The following is a 21,417-nucleotide window of genomic DNA, read 5'->3' on the forward strand; positions in this document are numbered from 1 at the left end:
AATTTCCTGTAAAGTTGAGAATATCTTTATGAAAAATATTCTTTGTTCTACTATCTCAAGAATATTGGGTACAGATAACGAAAAGTGTCCAAAAAGCTGAACTCTTTTTGATAATGTAAAGAATATTCAAATTATAGCTGGTCTATTTAAATATTTCTAGTCTTATAACAAAAATGTAGTCATCTGATGAATAAAGAATGCTCATTCCCATTTCTATAATATATAATCCCTATTTTAGTTATGAAGAAAAACATAATTAAAACTTTCAATAATGATTCTTCAAAAGTTCAGTGGTTAGAAATTAAAGAAAATGTGTGCTAATACTTAATCTCATATACACATTATGACATTAGACAAGAGAGATGGCCTCAAAGTCAGGAAAACCTGGGTTCAAGTCTCACTTCTGATACATACTGCTGTGTAACCCTGGGCAACTCCTTTCATCTCTCAGTGCCCTAGGCAACTTCCTAAGACCAAAACTTGCTATACTGCATTAGTGGAGGGAATTTCCTTGACCAATGAAAGCATAGGTTACAAAAGCACTGTCTGGTCAAAGTTCTTCTAGCATTCATTCATTCATTCATTCATTCATTCAAGAAATACTTACTGAGGTCCAAAAATATCCACAGAACAATTCTGAGTGCCATCTCCTTGGCTGATTCATTATCTATATCAGAGCCCCTAACTGCGGGTATTTATTCCCCAAATCTCTGAACTGGGTCCTCTTCTCTTCATTCTCCGTACTCTCTCCATTGTAATATGACACTTTTAACTAACAATTGGACATTTCAAACTAGATGTCTCAAACTCCACATGTCCCAAACAGAACTCATCATCTCCCCTCCCAAAACCCGCCTCACTTCTGTATTTCCCTATTTTTATATGGGGCATCACCATCCTTCAGTCTCCCAGGTTCTTGAGGTTGTCATTTTCTTTGACTCCTCACTCCACAATTCAACTAGTTGGCAAATGTCGATCTTTCAACACCCCCACCATCTCTTTCATACATCTTCGTATGGCTAATATCATAGTTAGTATGACTCGTCTGGACTAGAGCAATAGCTTCCTAATCAGTCTCTCTGCCACAAATCTTTTCTCTCTTAAACTCAACGTGTTCCAAACTGAACTCTTTATGTTTCTCCCTAAACCATTCCCACCTTCTACCTTTCCTATTACTACTGAGGACATCTTTCTCCTAGTCCCTGAGGCTCCCCACCTAGGAGCCATCCTGGACTCCTCACTATCTCTCCTCCCACATTCCAATGCGTTGGCCTGTCAATTTCACCTCTGCAACATCTCTTGATGAACATGCTCCCTTCTCTCCTCTGATACTACCACCACTCTAGAGCAGGCCCTCATCATTTCACACCTTGATTACTGAACTAGCCTGCTGGTGGGTCTGCCTACTTCATCTCTCTCCAGTCCAGACCATCCTCCATTAAGCTACCACAGTGATTTTCCTAAAGTACCAGTCTGATCATGTCACCCCAGCCTCCCCCCCACTCAATAAGGTCCAGTGGCTCCCTACTGCCTCCAGAAGCAAATACAAAATCCTCTGTTTGGCATTCAAAGCCCTTCATAACCTAGCCCCATCCTGTCTTCCAGTCTTCTTATACCTTTCTTCCTGTTAAGTATTCTTTGACCCAGTGACATTTGTCTTCTGACTTTCCACAAATAAGACACTTTATGTCTTGGCTCTGGGGATTTTCTATGGGTGTCCCCCATGTCTGGAACGTTCTCCTCCCTCATCTCTGCTTGCTGACCTACCTGGCTTCCTCTAAGTCACAATTAAAAACTTATCTTCTACAGGAAGACTTTCCCAACTTCTCAAGTCTATTGCCTTCTCTCTCTTAATTACTTCCTATTTAATCTGTACATAGCTTATTTTTACATATTTGTGTATAGGCAGTGGATGGAGTGATGGTCCTGGAGTCAGGAAGACTCCTGAGTTCAAATCTGGCCTCAGACACTTAGTAGCTGTGTGGCCCTAAGCAAGTCACTTAACTTTGTCTGCCTCAGTTTCTCCATCTATAAAACGAGCTGGAGAAAGAAATGGCAAACCACTCCAGTATCCCTGCCAAGAAAACCCCAAATAGGGTCACAAAGAGTAGGCTATGATTGGAAAACAACTGAAAAACAGTAACATATTTGTTTGCTTGTTGTCTCCCTTATTAGATTGTGAGCTCCTTGAGGAAAGAGACTGTCCTTTGCCTCTTTTTGTATCTCCAGGGCTTAACAGAGTAGCTGGCATATAGTAGGCTTTTCATATATGTTTACTAATTCTCTTCAATCCCTCCTCCACGCAGCTGCCAAAGTGATTTTCTAAAGTGCAAGTCTGTCCATATTACACTGCTACACAAAAGTTTAGCCTGGCTCCCCTTTAATTCTAGGGTAAGATACAGGAATATAATTTCTGCCATGTGTGTGACCATGAACAAATTACTTGGGCTTTTCTGGGCCTCTGTTTTCTCAACAATAAAATGACTGGCTGTGTCTAGATTCCTCAAAGATTCCTTCTGCCTGTAAAATTCTATAAGTTCTATGCCATCATGTCCATAAATAAATATAATATACAGCAGGATATATAAGAGCATACAAAAATCACTAAATATTCAAAAGGAGAGTTTGTTTTTCCATGATGAGCAGGGGTAAGTAAACTTTAAAAGATGACTTCAATGATGGGGAAGAATCTAGCAGGTGGAAATGGGGACTGACAAGCATTCTGTCTGGGATGCCAGAAATGCTCTCTATAGTGAAGACATCATGCAACAGTTTTGAATGCATCATCCTTCCTATTAGCCATTAGACCTACATAAAGATCTGAGAAATAATATTTTCACTTAAAAGATTAAATATTATAAAAAATTCTAAAATTTTGCTTAATTGGGCTTGGTCAAAGAAATTATCTGTTACTTTTTCATGCTGCTCTTCTTAAAAGATTCATTATGAACATTCATAGCTTGCTTTTTTTCAATCGACACTGACCTACTCCAAAGCATCAATCGGGTCCCCATTACCTCTCTGGTCAAATACACACACACATTAAAAATCAGAAAACAATACAAAGCAGTCAACATGCCAAATAAGTAAGCAGTATTGCCATGGGAGTTTAAAAGAGGACAATATCACTGTTGGTTATATTCATCATCAAAGAACTGGGATTTAACCTTGATCTTGAAGGATGGGTTAGAGTTGAATAAGCAGTACAGTGGATGAAGGACCAGGTCTAGAGTCAGGAAGACTGCTCTTTCTGAGTTCAAATCTGGCCTGAAACACGTATTAGCTGTGTGACCCTGGGCAAGTCACTCAACCCTGTTTGCCTCAGTTTCCTCATTTGTAAAACGAGCTAGAGAAGGAAAAAGCAAACCACTCCAGTATCTTTGCCAAGCAAACCCCAAAATGGGGTCACAAAGAGTCAGATACTACTGAAACAATTGTACCAATGAGGAATGCCATTCCAGCTCCACTGGGTGGCTAGAGTACAGGCTCACATTAAGGAATAATGGGAAATAAGGTTGGAATGGCAGGTTTGAGATAGATAATGGAACACAGACTAAGGAGTTTACATTTTAATCTAAAGCAACTTAGAATCACTGAAGGCTTTTGAGCAAGGATATTATGTATTGAAAACTTTTTAGAAAGACTAATCAATTGAAATGAACAATCCAGGGGAGACTTTAATTAGCTGATTTGATACTGAAGGGATAACCAAAATCCAAGATAAAACAAGTGTTTATTTAATAAACACATCAAGGGAAAGAAACAAAAAATTAATTAGGGAAATATTTTTGTTTGTTTTTTACTTTGAACTCTTAACTTTTTTTTTCTTTTTTTGTTTAGGCAATTGGGGTTAAGTGACTTGCCCAGGGTCACACAGCTAGTAAGTGTCAAGTGTTTGGTCTGAGGCCAGATTTGAACTCAGGGCCAGTTCTCTATCCACTGCGTCACCTAGCTGCCCCTGAACTCTTAACTTTTAACAAGGTATTTCAGGGAGACGTTACTATGCTGGGCTATAAAATAAAACCAAAAAGTAAGTTGAATTTTGGGCTCTTTCACTCTCATAAAATAAATAGGCCTCTATCAGAGAAAGCTACCTTTCTCATACATTCATTCTCCCCCTCCTTTCACTTTCCCCCATGGTTGCTAATATTTTCACCTTCTCCCCTCAACTGAGAATATACAGACAGCACATCAGAATCTTTTAAAATGCTATATCAGAAATAAAACTTAAACTTCTTTCTGTTATGCTGATCTTTTCCTTAAATTGGGAAAGACTTGTTTTGACTCACAATATACTTTGTTACTATTCAATGCAAAATTGTTTAGGTTTAAACTTTTCAAACAGGATGCTTATTACTAAGGAAAATTAATTTTAATGTCATATCATTTGATTATTAATTTTAATTTGTAATATTCCTTTATCTGTTTAAAATCCTCACTTAGCTCACATAGGAAAAAAAACGTTTCTTTCAGAAACTGAGTGAGGAATATGGTTACACAACAGACCCTCCTAAGACCTGCTCTGGGACTCTCTGTTTAATCCCATAAACACAAGTTAAACTGAGCTGGTTCTTGCTAACCAGTTGCCAAGAGCCATTTCTGTGACCCTTGTCCCTTCATTGAAGTTTGGGGCAGCCTAGGTCATGAAGGAGAAATAAAGCCAGAGAGATCCTGATCCAGAAAGATTTTACTTGTCAGGTCCATGGAGGCTACTAAATCTCATGCCCAAGCCTCATTCTTCAACTGACTTCCCTGCTTTGACAATGAAGTAATGGGGGGGGGGGGACTCTGAGGCCGAAGATTCTTAGCCAACCATCTCATTAAGTGTTTACCAATTAGAGTTGCCTTTTTCTTGTCAGGGGAGGTCCCAGTAATGTGCTGTCAGGAAGACATTTAAGGTGGGTATTTAAGGTGGCTCAGAGATTCCCTTTTCATCTTTGGTTATTGAGAGACACCACTGACCATCACTTTATTGATTATTGGCCAGCCTAATTAACAAAATGATTTTTAATACCTGGAACTTTGTGTCGGAATTTCACATGCCTCATTACATAACAAATCAAGGAATATAAACAATATAAAAGTAATGGATGTGGTTATTGAACATTTAAATTAAAAATAGGGGATCTGCAACTACAACTTGAATGAAAGTATAATTCATTAAGCCTAAATTTTTTCTGAAATTTTATTTTAAAATCACGCTGTTTTAAAATCTGCTAAGGAGGTATTTTCATACCTTTCAAAAATTCATCCTCAAAGAGTTGGGTTGACACCTGCTGTGGATAACGGATTCCAGCTCCCCAAGAGACCAAAGGTGTTAAAGTCTCTGAGGCATGGCCAGCACCATGGGATCCTAGGAAAATTAAAAGGCAAAATGTAACACCCTACAGAGATATCAATTTGTGAGAAACGCTCACTTACTTTTCATAAGAAATTCAAACAGATTGTCTAAAATTTTCACTGACATCCTTACATTTATTTTTATGGAATAGGCTAAAAAAATCTGATAAAAAATCATTTTTCTCTACCCTCTACCTCCAAAAAGAAATGCCATCCTAGCATAGTGATTGCCATATACTAAGTACTTTTTCATTCACTCATTCATTCTCTTGTCAAGACTGATTCTTGGTACCTGGCATCAAAATTTTATTGAATTAGTTTGCAGAAACAGAATTTTATTTATATTAATTCTTTTTTTATTTTTAAATTAATTTATTTATTTTTAGTTTTCAACATTCACTTCCACAAGCTTTTGAGTTTTAAATTTTCTCTGCCTCCCTCCCCAAGATGGCATGCAATTTGATATAGGCTCTACATATACATTCTTATTAAACATATTTTAATATTACTTATGTTGTAAAGAACAATTAGAATGAAGGGGAGGAACCATGAGAAAGAAGAAACAAAACAAAAAAGAGAGAGAGAGAGAGAGAGAGCGAGCAAATAGTATGCTTTGATCTGCATCCAGACTCCATAGTTCTTTCTCTGGATGTGGACAGCATTTTCCATCATGAGTCTTTTAGAGTTGTCTTAGATCCTTGTATTGCTGAGAAGAGCTAAGTCTATCAAAGTTATCGTACAGTGTGGCTGTTACCATGTACCATGTTCTCCTGGTTCTGCTCACTTCACTCCGCATCAGTTCATATAAATCCTTGTAGGTTTTTCTGAAGTCCATCTGCTCATCATTTCTTATAGCATGATAGTATTCCATTACATTCATATGCCACAACTTGTCCGCCTTTCCCCAACTGATGGGCATCCCCTCAATTTCCAATTCTTGGCCACCACAAAAAGAGCTGCTATAAATATTTTTGTACATGTGGGTCCTCTTCCCATTTGTATGGTGTCTTGGGATACAGCCCTAGAAGTGCTATTGCTGGGTCAAAGGGTATGCACAATAGCCCTTTGGGCATAGTTTCAAATTGCTCTCCAGAATGGTTGGGTCAGTTCACAACTCTACCAACAAAGCATTAGTGTTTCAATTTTCCTACATCTTCTCCAGCATTTATAATTTTCGTTTTGTCATGTTAGCCAATCTTATAGGTGTGATGTGGTACCTCAGAGTTGTTTTGATTTACATTTCTCTAATCAATAGTGATTTAGAGTATTTTTTCACATGATTATAGGATAGCTTTAATTTCTTCATCTGGAAACTGCCTATTCACATCCTTTGACCATTTATCAATTGGGGAATGACTTGTATTCTTATAAGATTCAGTTTTCTATATATTTTAGATATGAGGCCTTTATCAGAGACACTGGTTGTAAAAAATTCTTTCCAGTTTTCTGCTTCCCTCCTCATCTTGGTTGCATTGGCTTTGTTTGTGCAAAATCTTTTCAATTTAATGTAATCAGACTCATCCATTTTGCATTTCATAATGTTCTTTATCTCTTGTTTAGTCATAAATTCTTCCAGTCTCCAAAAATCTGACAGGTAAACTATTCCTTGCTCTCCCAGTTTGCTTATGATATCAGCCTTTATATCTAAATCATGTACTCATTTTGATTTTATTTTGGCACATAGTGTAAGATATTGGTCTATGCCCAGTTTCTGCTATACTATTTTCCAGTTTTCCCAGCAGTTTTTGTCAAATAGTGAGTTCTTACCCCAGAAGCTGGGGTCTTTGGGTTTATCAAACAGTAGATTACTATAGTCATTGGCTACTGTATCTTGTGTACCTAACCTATTCCACTGATCCACGACTCTACTTCTTAGCCAGTACCAAGTAGTTTTGATGATTGCTGCTCTATAATACAATTTAAGATCTGGTATGGCTAGCCACCTTCCCTAGCATTTCTTTTCATTAGTTCCCTTGATATTCTGGACTTTTTGTTCTTCCAAATGAATCTTGTTTTTATTTTTTCTAGTTCTATAAAACAACTTTTTGTTAGTTTGATTGGTATGGTACTGATATTAATTCTTTAAAGAAAAGGGTTATTCCCTATACCTACAACTATATTCCTTCTCCTATTTTTTCCGCAGCTATCTTTACCCTCTCATAAATATTACTATTTTCTACTTTTTTCTAATATCTGATACTGAGATAGGGCAGTGGCAGCAGCATCAAACTTGGGTCTGCAAACTTGGGTCTAACGCTAATGAAAAAGTACTTTACTTACTATTTTCCATTTTCCAGTCCAAAATTTTTTGAGGGTACCTATGATAGTACTATATTCTCTAACTCCTTCTTTGTAATCCCCCACATTCCTGAAGACCGTGCTTTCCTTATATAAGGAACTTTGTCTGTGAATTGATGAACTTAACTGAAATTACAAAGAAATGGGATGGACTTAGACAAGACTTTAATTCAACTATACAATGAAGTGTATCACCAAATTCATCAAAATAGTAGTCCTATGTTCTCTGATTTCCCAAAACTTTTTATTACTTCACAAAAGAAAGCTATTTAGCTCCCACATTATTTCTGCCAAGCAAGAAACAAGTTATACAAGAATGACACAAGCCACTCCCTCTCAGTTTTACAATGAAAGCTGTTTAACTTGAAGAAACCACCACTCAAATACTTGGGGATTAAAGTGGATTCTGAAATATTGCCATAGTCTAAGTAACCAGACCTTTGTAAACTACAGAAAATACCCCTCAAGCCCTCTGTTCATTGGAAATATTTAGAATTTAAGATGACTAACCCCAGTCTGTCATTCCATGATCAGAAGTAATGACAAAGGCTGTTTTCTCATCATTTTCATAAAAATCCTCCAGAAGGGACACTATTTCCTTCACTCCATCATCAACTTTTCTTATATTGTCCTTGTATTCCCTGTGAAGTAGTAGAAAAGAATGTAGTTACAAGTTATCTTAAGGAAAACCAATATTTGTTTGGTTTGGCATGAAGTTGTTACACTTTTAAATAACCAGTGTTTCTTGAAATACTCATACCCATATACTCTAATGTGATTACTGAAATAGCTGGATATTTTTTTCTCCCTTGAAGAACAGAAGAACTACAAAGGTTTGGATACAGGCTAAAGAAGCCTCCTAATTAACACAAACCTATTTCTGAACTCCCTTTATTCTCAACTCTCCAGGGAAAGATGGAGCCTTTTAATTGTAGCTGTCTAAAAACTGAAATTCACAATTCTTATTCTACATCACATACTGAATGTTTTTGTCATACCACCAAGAACAAAAGTCTTGCAAAACATTTATCCTCTCAAAATTAAGGATTTCTGATTCAATGTAACACTTCTATACACATAAACAGGACAGGTTCAAGGCTAGCAATATCCTCTTTGTAGGAAATTTGTCATGTATAATTTAAATTAAAAGACAATGAATTTATTTCACCAATGATATTTAGAGTCAAGGTAAAGGTCAATTTAACCCAAGACAAAAGAAAAATAAAACATTCAAAATTAAGGATAAATTTAGAAAACATTTTCTGTTTGAGAATGAAATATGAGGGGGCAATCCAGTCACATATTAGTATCAATGAGATATTAAAAGAATTAGGAGAAAGCTCCAGAACATTGCATAAGTCAACTGTGAGGAATGTGAGGGCAGAATATGGGCAAAGATCAAATAGGATGATAAGTGCAGGAAGGATGGGACTTCAATCTGCCACCGGAGGGAGCACCCACAGCAATGAGTCTCAATATGTCAGTCTTCATCTTTACACTCTGATTCTGTGGCCGATTCCCCTTGCATTGTTCTCTGGAACCCTACTATATTGATAACTCTTCTTCATCCCACATCTGATGACATCTTCTGATGCCCAATAAAGATGTCTTATCATTTGTTACCTTGCCTGCTTGGAGTGGGTACTCCAAGGCTGTTGGTTCTGTCTTTCTCATCTCCCACCACACTGCCCAACACATAGGACCAAGAGTAGTTGACAGAGTCCTTTCTCCTGCCTGCAATTTCTAGACTTTTCCTCTGCCATCATCACTTAATAATCTGTCCTTAAAAGTTCATTTCACTAGGTGGTGCAATGGATAGAGCACCAGCCCTGAAGTCAGGTGAACCTGAGTTCAAATCCAGCCTCAGACCAAACAACTGACTTATTAGCTGTGTGACCTTGGGCAAGTCACTTAACCCCAATTGCTTAAAAAACAAAAAAACAAACAAAAGTTCATTTCATCCATCTCTCTCACCTCTTTTTACTTTGGTTAACTGGTCATCATGTCATTTTACCTCCTTTTTCCACTGAGTTCTTTGCTTGGTTCACAATCTTCTTATCCATCCCACCACTCTACTGAAATTGTTTTCTCAAAAGGCCTGTAGGCTCTTGTTAAATTTGATAGCCTTTTCTCAGTCCTCATCTACTTTGACTTTTATGCAGCTTTTGACAGCATTGACCACCCTCCTAGACACTGTCTCTTCCCTTGGTTTTTTTTCCTACATGCTTAGTGGCTGCTTCTTTTTCTCTTTCAGTGAACTAATATTCTATCCTAAGCCAGTCCAATCTCCCAATTTCTCTATTGTTGTTGTTACCATTATTTTACACTACCCAGTTTCAAATACTGTAACTTTTGAAAGTCTTTGTCAATGTCTTCTGATTCTATTTCCAAAACTTCTGATATATACTCACTCTTTTCTCTCCACTCACACTACCAGAACTAGACTACTTTAATAGTTTCCTCACTGGTCTCCCTGCCTCCAATTTCTCCTACTACAATCCATCCTTTAAAAAGCTGCCAGAGTGATTTTCCTAAGCTACATACCTGACCACGTCATTGCTGATAAGACAAAATAAAATCTAGCAATCTATAATCTAACTCCAAACTAATTTTTTTTCCAACCTTATTTTAAATTGTTTTTTCTCATGAACACTAGCAAAACTAGACTACTACTTGTTCTGCAAACTCACAATTCCTACCCTATTTCCTCTGAGTTAATACAGGCCACTCTCCACATTTGTAAAGTTCCACCTCATCTGTTTTTGGAGTCCTTTCTTTAAAGTTCAGCTCAGGTGCCATTTCCTTGTCATGCTTTCTCTGATCTTCTAGCTAAAAGTTATCTTTCTCCAAATTTAATCTTTGTGTGTGTGTGTCATAGACCCTTTGGCATTTAGATAAAGTCTATGAACCCATTCTCAGAATAATGTTTTTAAATGTATAGAACAAAATACATAGGATTACAAAGGAAATCATTTATATTGGAATACAGTTATCAAACTACATATTTTTAAAAGTCCATAGAAACCAGGTTAAAAGTTTATTTTTTTCTACTATTTTCCATCTTAATTTAATAAAAAAATGGGACTTTCCATTTGTAAATTAACATGTATAGTTTTATACATGCACATATATGTGTGTTATGTGTATATATATATTTTTATATAGGAATAGAAAAAAGAAACTATATATGAAACTATGGATCTTTATTGTGTGTAGCTGTTTTTCTTTTTAAATATATAATAGGTTTAATCTGCAGCTTTTAGAGCTGTCCTCCTTGTCTGTTCTCTATATTTAAAAAAAAAGAGATCTCAATGACCCACTTTTTTAAGTTACCCTATTCTTATCCTCTTCTTATCTCCTCCTTCTTTACTGAAAACAAACCCAAAAAAAGGAAACAAAAGCCTCTGTAGAAAACTTGTAGAGTCAAGCAAAACAAACTACCACATTGGCCATATCCAAAATGTATGTCTTAAATTCATCATTTCTCTGTCAAGCGACAGGTAGCATGCTTTATCATACTTTACCATAATTCTCCTAGAATTGTAGTTGATCACTGCAGTCAAAATTATTTTTCTTTATAATGTTATTGTTGTAAAAATTTTCCTCCTGGTTCTCCTCACTTCACTTGGTATCAATTCATGCAGGTCTTCCAAGGTTCCACCAAAACTGTCCATTTCGTCATTTCTCATGGTTCAATAATATTCTACTACATTCATATAAAATAATTATTTTGGCCAATTCCTCAATAGAAGACATCTCCTTAGTTCCCAGTTCTTTACTACTACAAAAAGAGCTGTTATAGATAATTTTATGCATTCTTTCTTTCTTTGCTCTCTTTGGGGGCATTGCTAGATCCAAAGTTTAGTGGCTTTTTGGGGAAAGTTCCAAAATATTTTTCCAGAAAGATTAGACCAATTCACAGCTCCACCAACAGTGCATTGGTGTATTCCCAACAGCTTCCCTAGAATTATTATTTTTTTTTTGTCACTATGGCCAATCTGACGGGAGTGAGATGGAACCTAAGCATTGTTTTAATTTGCAATTAGTTACTTGGAGATTTAAATCATTGTTGAAAACTTGGATTGCTTCCTTTGAAATTCAAATATTTACATGCTTTGACCATTTATCTATTGGAGAATAGTTCTTGTTCTAATAAATTTGAATCAGTTCCTTTTATATCTCGGATAGGAGACCTTTATCAAAGAAACTTGCTTTTAAGATTGTTTCCCATTTCATTTGAACTGTACTGGTTGTGTTTATAAAAAAATTAAATTACAAATGTTTGCTGAACTATATTGAAATTGATCATATGATCCTGCAACTTATCCATCAAATATTTGTGTACAAATATTTTTGGACAAGGTGAATATTGGTATTTGTTTTGCTTGACTATAGATATTTGTTTACACAGGTCTTGTTTTTCTTTTTTTCTGAGGGGGAAAGAGTGGGAGGGAGAAAAAATATTTGATAATTGAAAAAAATTAATCAAAATATCTATCTATCTTTTTATACACAAGGTATTAGGTGAGATCACTTCCAACTAGATTTAGGAAGGTTTTGAGGAAATAATTCATGGAGCAGGTAGAATGTGAAGTAGAGTTTAGTAAGTAACAGGATGTCAATGGGGAGGTGGAAGGAAGGAAAAGAAAAGAATTTTAGGAGTATGAATAAAAAAGTCATTGAGGCAGAACATCATATAACATAAAATTACAAACATTTGAGCATTTAAAACTGTGGCTTGTATGATGACATAGATTTCATAATTTCATTTTTTCAAAATAAAATCAGATTCATAAACGTTTGTGGAGCATACACTACATATAAGACACTACATGAACTTCTGTAGTGAGGCTATTTGCTATGTTAATATCATTGTTCACATAAATGTTAGGAGTGAATGAATTAATTAATCAATCTCTCCTAGCCCTGATACCTTTATCATTAAGGCAATTAATCAAAGACATTCCACTAAGTGCAATAAATTCTTAATTAAATTTTTTTTGAGGAGTCAAAGCTACCAGAGGGCAGATGAAATAAAATGATGTTATACAAAAACAGTATTGGATTAGCTGAAGAGACTCAGTCATGCTTTCTGGCTTTTGGCAACCCAGTTTGGAAACACAGCAATTCCAGTGTCTGGCCAGCCCAGTAGAGAGAATAGTTCCACAGCCGATCCTGGCAAGAAACTGACAGGAGGGAAATAATGAGGCACTCTCTCTCTCTCTCACCAACCACTCTCTATATTTACCCCCACTTCCCTCCCTCCAACAATGACCTTATGAACTTTTAAAGAAGTGAAGATGGTGGACTTCTCATGAACATCTTAGCAGTGTCCCCAGACAGCAGTGGTTGATGGCAGTGTTTGCACTGGGAATTAAGGGTAGACTGAAGACCCTGAAGAAAGGCAACTTCAGGACTCTCTGATTAGCCCAGCAGAAAGCTACATTGCACCTACGGGGACTTCGTGAGGACTCCACAAAGGGAGAAAGGGAACTCCATCCAATCAGGAGCTGTGAGTTACCTTTTTAGCAAACTGTGCATTCTAAGCTTAAGTCCACGTTCCCCTGGATTCTGTCCATATCTGTGAAAGAGCATGTGCCAGGCTTTTGGGAGGAGTGTTTTACAATAACCACTTTAAGATTGAATCTACTCTTACCAGGGACCAAGGTGGTAGAGGAGAATGTGCTCCCAGTTTGGCAGGTCACTGTACTTCAGTTCTTGCAATACCTTCTCAGTAAATATCTCTTTTTAAAAAGTAATTAAATTTAAATGGTTAAATGTTATTGGGGAAATATTAGCTGGCAATTAATATGAGGGGAATACACTGGATGGAGGAAGGTAAGCAAATGATTTATAGTCAGGTTACAATGACATTCTGGGTGCTATGGATGCATGCACTATAAACTACAGTATGAAGAAATGACTCCCCACTCCCTCAGAGTTACTGTTAGCCTGAGCTAGCCACTCCCTGGGGATCTAGCTCGTTGGTGTGAAGGAGGAATTGAAACAGCTCCAGAGACTGTTCAACATTGACAAGAGTAATATAGCTTAAATATATAGTGCTTTATAGTTTACAAAGTCCTTCTGCATATATTTTCTCATTTGATTTTTCATAACTCTATGAAGTTGGTAAGACAGCTATTATAATTACTGTTTTCTAGGTGAAAAAAACCAAGACTCATAAGGATAAACTAGCTTAGCCTAAAGGTCAAGTATCACAGCCAAGTCTCCAACCAAAGTCTTCTGACTATAATTCTAAGTGAAATACGGCACATTACTTTTGCTTACTGTTATTCCAAATAGCTAATAATAATAATAGCTCATGTTAATATATACCGCTTACTTTGGGCCAGGTACTGTGCTAGTGACTTGCCCAGGGTCACACAGCTAGTAAGTTTCTGAGGTAGGATTTGAACCCAGATCTTTCTGACTCCAGGCCCCGTGCTCTATCCATTATACCACCTACCTGCCCAATATAATATTTACACATTTAAAAAAAAAAGTTGCCAGTATCCTTTAAGATGGTCAAAGTAAATTAAATACAGCTTTTAAATTACCTTGATGATGGTCGGTGAGCGTGCCCATTTGTGTCTATTCCCAGCAAATGCAAGAACAGCACAATTTTCTCTTCATTTAATTTTAAGAACAAAGACTGATTACTCTTAGCAGACTGGAAAAAATCCTATACGGAATGAATAAGTTTAAAGAAAAACTTTTGTGAAAATTCAATCACTATTTTGTTATTTGCATTTTAAGTGAATAACGTAATTAGAACATCTGTTCATAAAGAGGGCAGTCAACCGAAAAATTAAATCGTAGCATTTATCTTTTTTTTTTAAGTAAAACAATCTTTCTCCTAACTATTCTTCTTCCCATTTCAAATCTTCAATGCAACTACTTTTAAATGTTTATTTATTTTGTTAAACATTCCCCAAGTACAGGTAAAAAAAAAATTTTAACATTCATTTTTTAAAATTTTGAGTTCCAAATTCTCTCCCTCCTTCCTGCCCATCCCCCCACTTTGAGAAGGCAATTACACATGTGAAGTCACGTAAAGTCATGTAAAACATATTTTTGTATTAGCCATGCTGTAAAAGAAAACACACAAAAAAAATTTCCTTCTCCAGTGGAAGACAGAGGTTAAGTGACTTGCCCAAGATCACATAGCTAGCATGTTCCTGAGGCTGAATTTGAACTCAGGTCTTCCTGACTCCAGGCCTGGTGCTCTCTCCACTGCACCATCTAGTTCCTCTAAGAGATGTACTAATTAAAGTTAAATAAGAAGCAAAAGGTTAACTACCCATTTCACTCTCTCATCATCTAGTAAAGAATCTATATATACTGGTTAAAGGATGAATCATGGAATTTGAAAGCTGAAAGGGAGGTAAGCCACTAAAAAATGCAGAGCTTATTTTCATCACCACAATTTAATCTGGTGATAAAACTGAACAGATGGCCAAAAGACCACAGAATTTCTAGATATTATATCCCACTTTCATATAGAAAAGACTCCATGATATCTCATTGCTCATTACTTAGGCTGATAAATATCACGGCAAGTTAAAGCCAATCAGGGAAGCAAATAACAGTATGTTCACAACTACTCTATAAGATATAACGATGAAACGGGTAACGCTTGTAGAATATGGATAGAATCTATTTTTCAGAAGTGAATTTTGTGACCTCAAACCAACTGGCAAATACAAGACATCCAAGGTATTAAAGCAATAACAAGGCTAGAGTAAATTAACTCAAAATAGTATCCTAAAATTTACAATAGAAACTACTGATGCAATATCATCTTGTTATCAAGATCATGTGAAATAGGAGGCAAAGACAAAATGGTGCAGAGACCAAATGAAGGTCAGTTGAATTGTAGCCCACAATTCCTCTAAGCAGATCTAGAAAATGCACTACTCCTATGGACTAATGTCCTTATAGCAAAATCCAAGAAAACAATCACAAGGAGTCATGTTTCCAGTATAGCAGCTGAGGGGTCAATTGCTCCTGACCCAATCCCAGCTTCCAGTCCAGTCTGGAGCCAACAGGGGAACTTCAAGCCAGGAATCGTAGAATAAAGCAGAACTTGCAGTTTTGTCAATGGCCAAGAGTGGCGGAGTCTAGAAATGGTTTACTAGAATTCCAATCAGAGAAAGCCCACAGGATCTTATCAAATCCAAACATAGGTCAGGAACTTGCAGACCTTAGAATAGGAGGGGCAGAAATTATACTGTCACTGTATTAGACCACTGTTGGATCACCAAAAGCATACAGGTCCCCAGCTTGAGCTGTCCTTGAGATCCTAGTTTACTTGACATTCTCTACATAAGTGCACAAAGCCTAGACTTAACATAGGGTCCAAAGTTAGGACATAGGCTGGAAGACTGAGCAAACAAAAAAAAATTCCTACCACAGAGAGAATATTATAGTGATAGTGATTCTCAAGACACAGACTCTGAAGAAGACAAAGACCTCAAAATATCTACAAGCAAAGCCTTAACGTAAAACATAGACTGGGAACAAGTTTAACTTGTTCTCTAAAAAATGAAGCAAGAGTCAAATTGTTTTGAATGATCATCATCATATAACTACCATTTATGAGAATTTTAAGGTTACAAAGTGCTTTACATATATTCTCATTTTAAATGAGAGCACCAGACTTAAAAAATTAGGAGAAAAAAAAAGAGCTATAAAAGGAATAATGGGGAAGGAAATTAACCACTGGGAACAGGAAGTACAAAACTTTACCCAACTAAAAAACTCCCAGAAAATTAGAATTGACCAAATAATGACTCCATGAGATAACAAGACATACAATTTTGCTACAATAAGACATATGTTGCTGTGCAAAATCTAGCAATAAAACCATAGGGCTTATGAAACATACGGTAGCACAGCACTCAAAAACTTCATCAGTGATACATAAAAAGAAAGGATTCTAATAAAAATGGTATCAGTTTTACATATGTTAAATGGTTAAGAAATACATAAATATTAGAGTAAATAGTGGCAGGCATGAGGCCTCAGGCTAGTGCTTGGCCTGCATTCCTGTTCCCAAAGAGCCTGAGCTGGCAAAGTTGAAGGTTACAAGTGAGAGGGCAGCCTTAACAAGAAACATCCTGGGCCTCAGTCACAATGGAAGAGGCAGATCGAGGGATAGGATGGTGGAGTTCGTGGGACTAGCCCTCTCTAGACCAGCTCACTTCCTCCTACAGCTACTACTGCACCAGAAGATATATAATAAATATGACACTTTACCTTGAAAAACTTGAAGTTTGCTGGTGGAAGTATCAGAAGTGTTGCAGCTTGTGAATTATTGTGAAGCAGCACAATTTTCTGTTTTTGCATTTCAATTGTTCATAAGCAAACTCAAAAACTGTTATGCTCAAATTAATTCCTAATAAGTCAATCACACTGGAACAAATTTACATTTTCAAAACAAGTGTTATAGAAGAACTGACTGTATCAAAACAAAGTCAAAAGACTGAAAAAATAGAAGAAAGTGTAAGATATCTTATAGCAAAAACAACCTACCTGAAAAACAAATCAAGGAGAGAAAATTTAAGAATCATTGGACTACCCAAAAAAAGAGCTCTTGACATCATATTTAAAAAAAAAAAACAATTTATCCAAAAACCAGAACTTTTAGGTCAAAGAAAAAAAATTCTACAAGCAATCTGAAAGAAATAATTCAAATACTGAAGAGCCACAGTCAGAATTACATACAATTTATCAGCAACTACATAAAGGAGCAGAGAGCTCACAATATAATATTCCAGAAGGCAAAGGATATAAGCTTACAAACAAGAATAACTTCCCCAGAAATACTGAGTATAATCTTACCAGAGAAAGAAAAGCACACTTAATGAAACAGAGGAATTCTAAGCAATCCTAATAAAAAGACCAGAGCTACAGAGAAAATCTGAAGTGCAAACACAAGTCAAGAGAAACACAAAAAGTAAGCATAAGTGAATAATCATACGGAACTAAACAAAGTAAAATTACTTATATTCTAATATGGTGAGATGACACATGAATCCCCTCTGAACCCTATTGTCATCAGGGTACCTAGAGGGAGGACCTAGACAGAGGTCTCAGAAGTGGTTCTGCTGTATTTGGATGATTTTAAAAGAAAAATTAAAAGGGAGGGGAATGGCAATATTCTAGCAGAGAAAAGGGAGACTAACTACGAGAGAAATTACATCACAAAGGGTGCAGTGGATAGAGCACCGGCCCTGAAGTCAGGAGGACCTGATTTCAAATCCGGCCTCAGACCAAACACTTGACACTTACTAGCTGTGTGACCCTGGGCAAGTCACTTAACCCCAATTGCCTAAAAGCAAAAAAAAAAAAAAAAAAAAGAAAGAAAGAAAGAAAAGAAAAGAAATTGCATCACAAAAGTGGGCTGAGAAACTAGAAGTCTATACAAACAAGGATAAAGGGATGAAGGGGAGTGTACGGCACCTGAACCTCACTCTCATCTGAAATGCTCAAAGGAGGGGAAAATACGTACAATTGGGTACAGAAATACATCTCACTCAACAAGTAAACAGAACGGAAAAAGAAGAATGGAGAAAAAGAATAAGAGGTAGAACAGATTAACAGAAGGACTGGTGCTATGCAAGACAAATTCTAAGGAAGTACAATAATATTTATAGTAGTTCTTTTCTGTGATGAAGAATTATACTGTAAGAAACAATGAAGGAGACAGAGTCAAAAAAGCCTGGAAGACTTGTATAAACTGATGCAGAATGAGGTAAGCAGAAACAAGAGAAAAGTGAATAGTAACAACAGTATAGGAAAGATAACTTTCAAATTCTTAGTAACTATAATTAATGCAACAACCAACCATGATTTCAGTTCACTTATGATGAAACACGGTACACATTTCCTTATCAAGAGGTGATGAAATAGGGGGCAACTAGGTGGCGAAGTGGTTAGAGCACCAGTCCTGGAGGCAGGAGACCTGAGTTCAAATCCAGCCTCAGACACATAACACTTACTAGCTATATGACTCTGGGCAAGTCACTTAACCCCAGTTGCCTGGCCAAAAAAAAAAGAGGTGATGAATTCAGAATACATATTGAGCCATTTCTTTTTACATACCCAACACAGCAATTTGTTTTGCTTGTATACATAGCAACATGGGGAGAAAAGAAAACTTAAAAAAAAAAAGATCATGTGGAGAAAAAAAAATAGTCCAACAGATACAGAATTCAAAACTTTTGTTAACTCTTATAAACTAGCTTTGTAGAATATCTGCAACCTTCAGGTTAAATCCTTTGAGTAGTGGATTATAATTAGAAAAATAAATCAAAGGAAAAATTTTTAGCTTTCATTTGGAAATATTTCCAAATCAGAACTAAATCAAATTATTCTATAAAAAATAATTATTTTGCCTTCAAACATAAAAGTAAAATAGGTGAAAGTGATTCAAGATTAGACACACACACATACATACACACACACAAAAGTGAATTTAGAAAATAAGAATCATCTCTTACATATGGCAAATGACCTTTCAAATCATTAGTAAATAATTGAAGTTTAGATTAAATTAGAGGGAGATTTTGGTTAAATATCATCAACTAACAATTAGAGTACCAAAAAAGGCTTACCTAATACTCCAAAATGATTTCTAAGAAAAAATAAGGCTCCAAAACACATACTGCCTGAAAATATTTCCCTGTCTGGTTTATTGATAGATTGAGCATAATATTTATATAAGATTGTGTCAAATTTGGGAAAGCTCAGAATGAATCCCAGATTTATGTAGCCTTTTAAAAAATATCAAATAAAATGGAAACAAATTAACTTAGAGCTGAATTTGAAAAACGGATGCTTGTATTCATTTTTCAAGTAACCCATTTAGAATGCTGTGTTCCCAATATCTAATTTTGATCCTGAGATTGGTTTGCAACCTCAAGAGTTCTTCTCAACTCTTCCCTTTCCCTCATTCCCTAAATATAGTTAGCTGCCAAGTACTGTCAATTCTGCTTCCACAGCATTTCACATCTGACCTCTTCCCTTCACACAGTCACTAAACTTCTTTAGGACATCATCACATCTTGACTGACCTACTGCAATAACCTCCTAATTAATTGTTTTTCTACGTTATGGATGATTCTCTCTTTTCCAATCTATTCCCCATACAGCTATCAAAATGGCTCCTTAGTCTCTCTGTGATGAAATACAAATGCTTTAACTTGTCACCTAAAGTCTTTGACAATTTGGCTGTAGCTACCTTAAAATATTTTTTCGCATCACTTCCCAAACAAACTCTATATTCTAGTCAAACTCAGTTAATAAGTATTTCTCAAGCCCTCCACTATGTGCTAGGCATTATGCTAATCACTGGGGACACAAAGAAAGGCAATAAACTTTCCCTACTCTCAACGAGAACACTGTCTAATAGGCAAGATAACATGCAAATAATTTTGTACAAACAAGATGTATCCAGGGTAAATTCCAGAAAATCAAGAAAGCAAAGGCACTAGCATTAGGGGACTAGGAGTTGGGGAGGAGAGAGTCAGGAAACAGTCTCAGAGAAGATGAGATTTTATTTGGGACTTGACAAAAGCCAGGGAAGCCAGAGGAGGTGATAAGGAAGTTGAAAGTTCCAGGCAGGGGGGACCGGCACTGGAGCCTAGGCACTGACTATGGCAGTGAAGATGTGTAGTCAGAAGATGGATCATCTTGTGGGAGAGACAGCATGGAGGACAGTACCACTAGATTGCAGAATACATGATGAGGCGGGAATGGAGTAAAATGTAAGACTGGAAAGGGAGAAGGAAACCAGGGTGTGAAAGGCTTTGAATGCCAAACTGAGGATTTTATATTTGATCCTGGAGGTGATAAGGAGCCACTGGAGTTTACTGAGTGGGGGGAGGGGTGTGTGACATGGTTAATTTAACAGCTGAGTGGTGGATGGACCATAGTGAGGAGAGACTTGAGGCAGGGAGACAAACTAGTAATCAAGGGAAAACATTAAAAATGACAAAATATTAAGAAAATAAAAAATGAAACCAGATATAAAAGATGATAAAATGATCAGCGATAGCTTGGTGCACAGACATGAAAATGATCATATATCAAGATCAACAATTCTCATTAGTCAGTGGGGATAGTTTAAGAATGAAAACTTTAGATTAAATATTGTAAGAAGTACATTAAAATTCTAAGCCAGGTAGTGAATGGAAGAAAATCTCCAAGAAAAGCAGTTAATCATAATCAAATGATCTAATCTCATTTAGAGTAAATGTTCGTTTAATGAAGGACAGTTCAATAAAAATTAAGTCAATTTCAGCATGATGGAAAGTTGAGTAAGGTTTGCTTTCAGAAGTCCCAGCAAGGATAAATGATTCAGAAATTACTCACAAGCATATGAACTTGTAAGCATGTCTGTTAATTTAACTAAAAAAAAATTTAATTCAAGTGAAATGAGTTAAATATAGGTATAAAGAGATAGGGACAGAGACTAGATCTTGTCATTTTAATTGTATAAGGAATTTCCAGGTGAGAAAACTCCTTTGTACTAATGTAGATTGGTATATCCTTTACAACTTCTAGTCTTAAAAAGGTGCTTAGAACACTGAGAGGTTAAGTAATTTGCCTGAAGTGACACAGTCAGAGTGTGTCAGAGGCAGGATTTAAACCCAGGTCTTCCTAACTTTGAGGTTGGCTCTCAAGACATTAAACTATGTTGTCTTTGATACAAATATAAATAAATCAATATATACTTAACTATGTGGTTCATGTCAAACTTCACAAAATATGAAC

At 36.3% G+C, this 21,417-nt stretch overlaps 1 protein-coding gene across 2 annotated transcripts in view; it reads right to left on the bottom strand.

The window, feature by feature from the left end:
- PIGN (phosphatidylinositol glycan anchor biosynthesis class N) overlaps positions 1 to 21,417 on the bottom strand; it is a 229,230-nt gene that overhangs the window by 143,721 nt on the left and 64,092 nt on the right. For both annotated transcript variants that reach the window (XM_020995757.2, XM_078153336.1), the window contains exons 6-8: positions 14,196 to 14,320; positions 8,149 to 8,279; positions 5,237 to 5,353 (exon numbers count right to left, since the gene is read on the bottom strand). In XM_020995757.2, the coding sequence (XP_020851416.1) occupies positions 5,237 to 5,353; positions 8,149 to 8,279; positions 14,196 to 14,320 (373 nt within the window). The remainder of the gene's footprint in view (positions 1 to 5,236; positions 5,354 to 8,148; positions 8,280 to 14,195; positions 14,321 to 21,417) is intronic.

Source organism: Phascolarctos cinereus, unplaced genomic scaffold, assembly GCF_003287225.1.
Source record: "Phascolarctos cinereus isolate Bilbo 61053 unplaced genomic scaffold, phaCin_HiC Scaffold_4;HRSCAF=312, whole genome shotgun sequence".
Classification (NCBI taxonomy): domain Eukaryota; kingdom Metazoa; phylum Chordata; class Mammalia; order Diprotodontia; family Phascolarctidae; genus Phascolarctos; species Phascolarctos cinereus.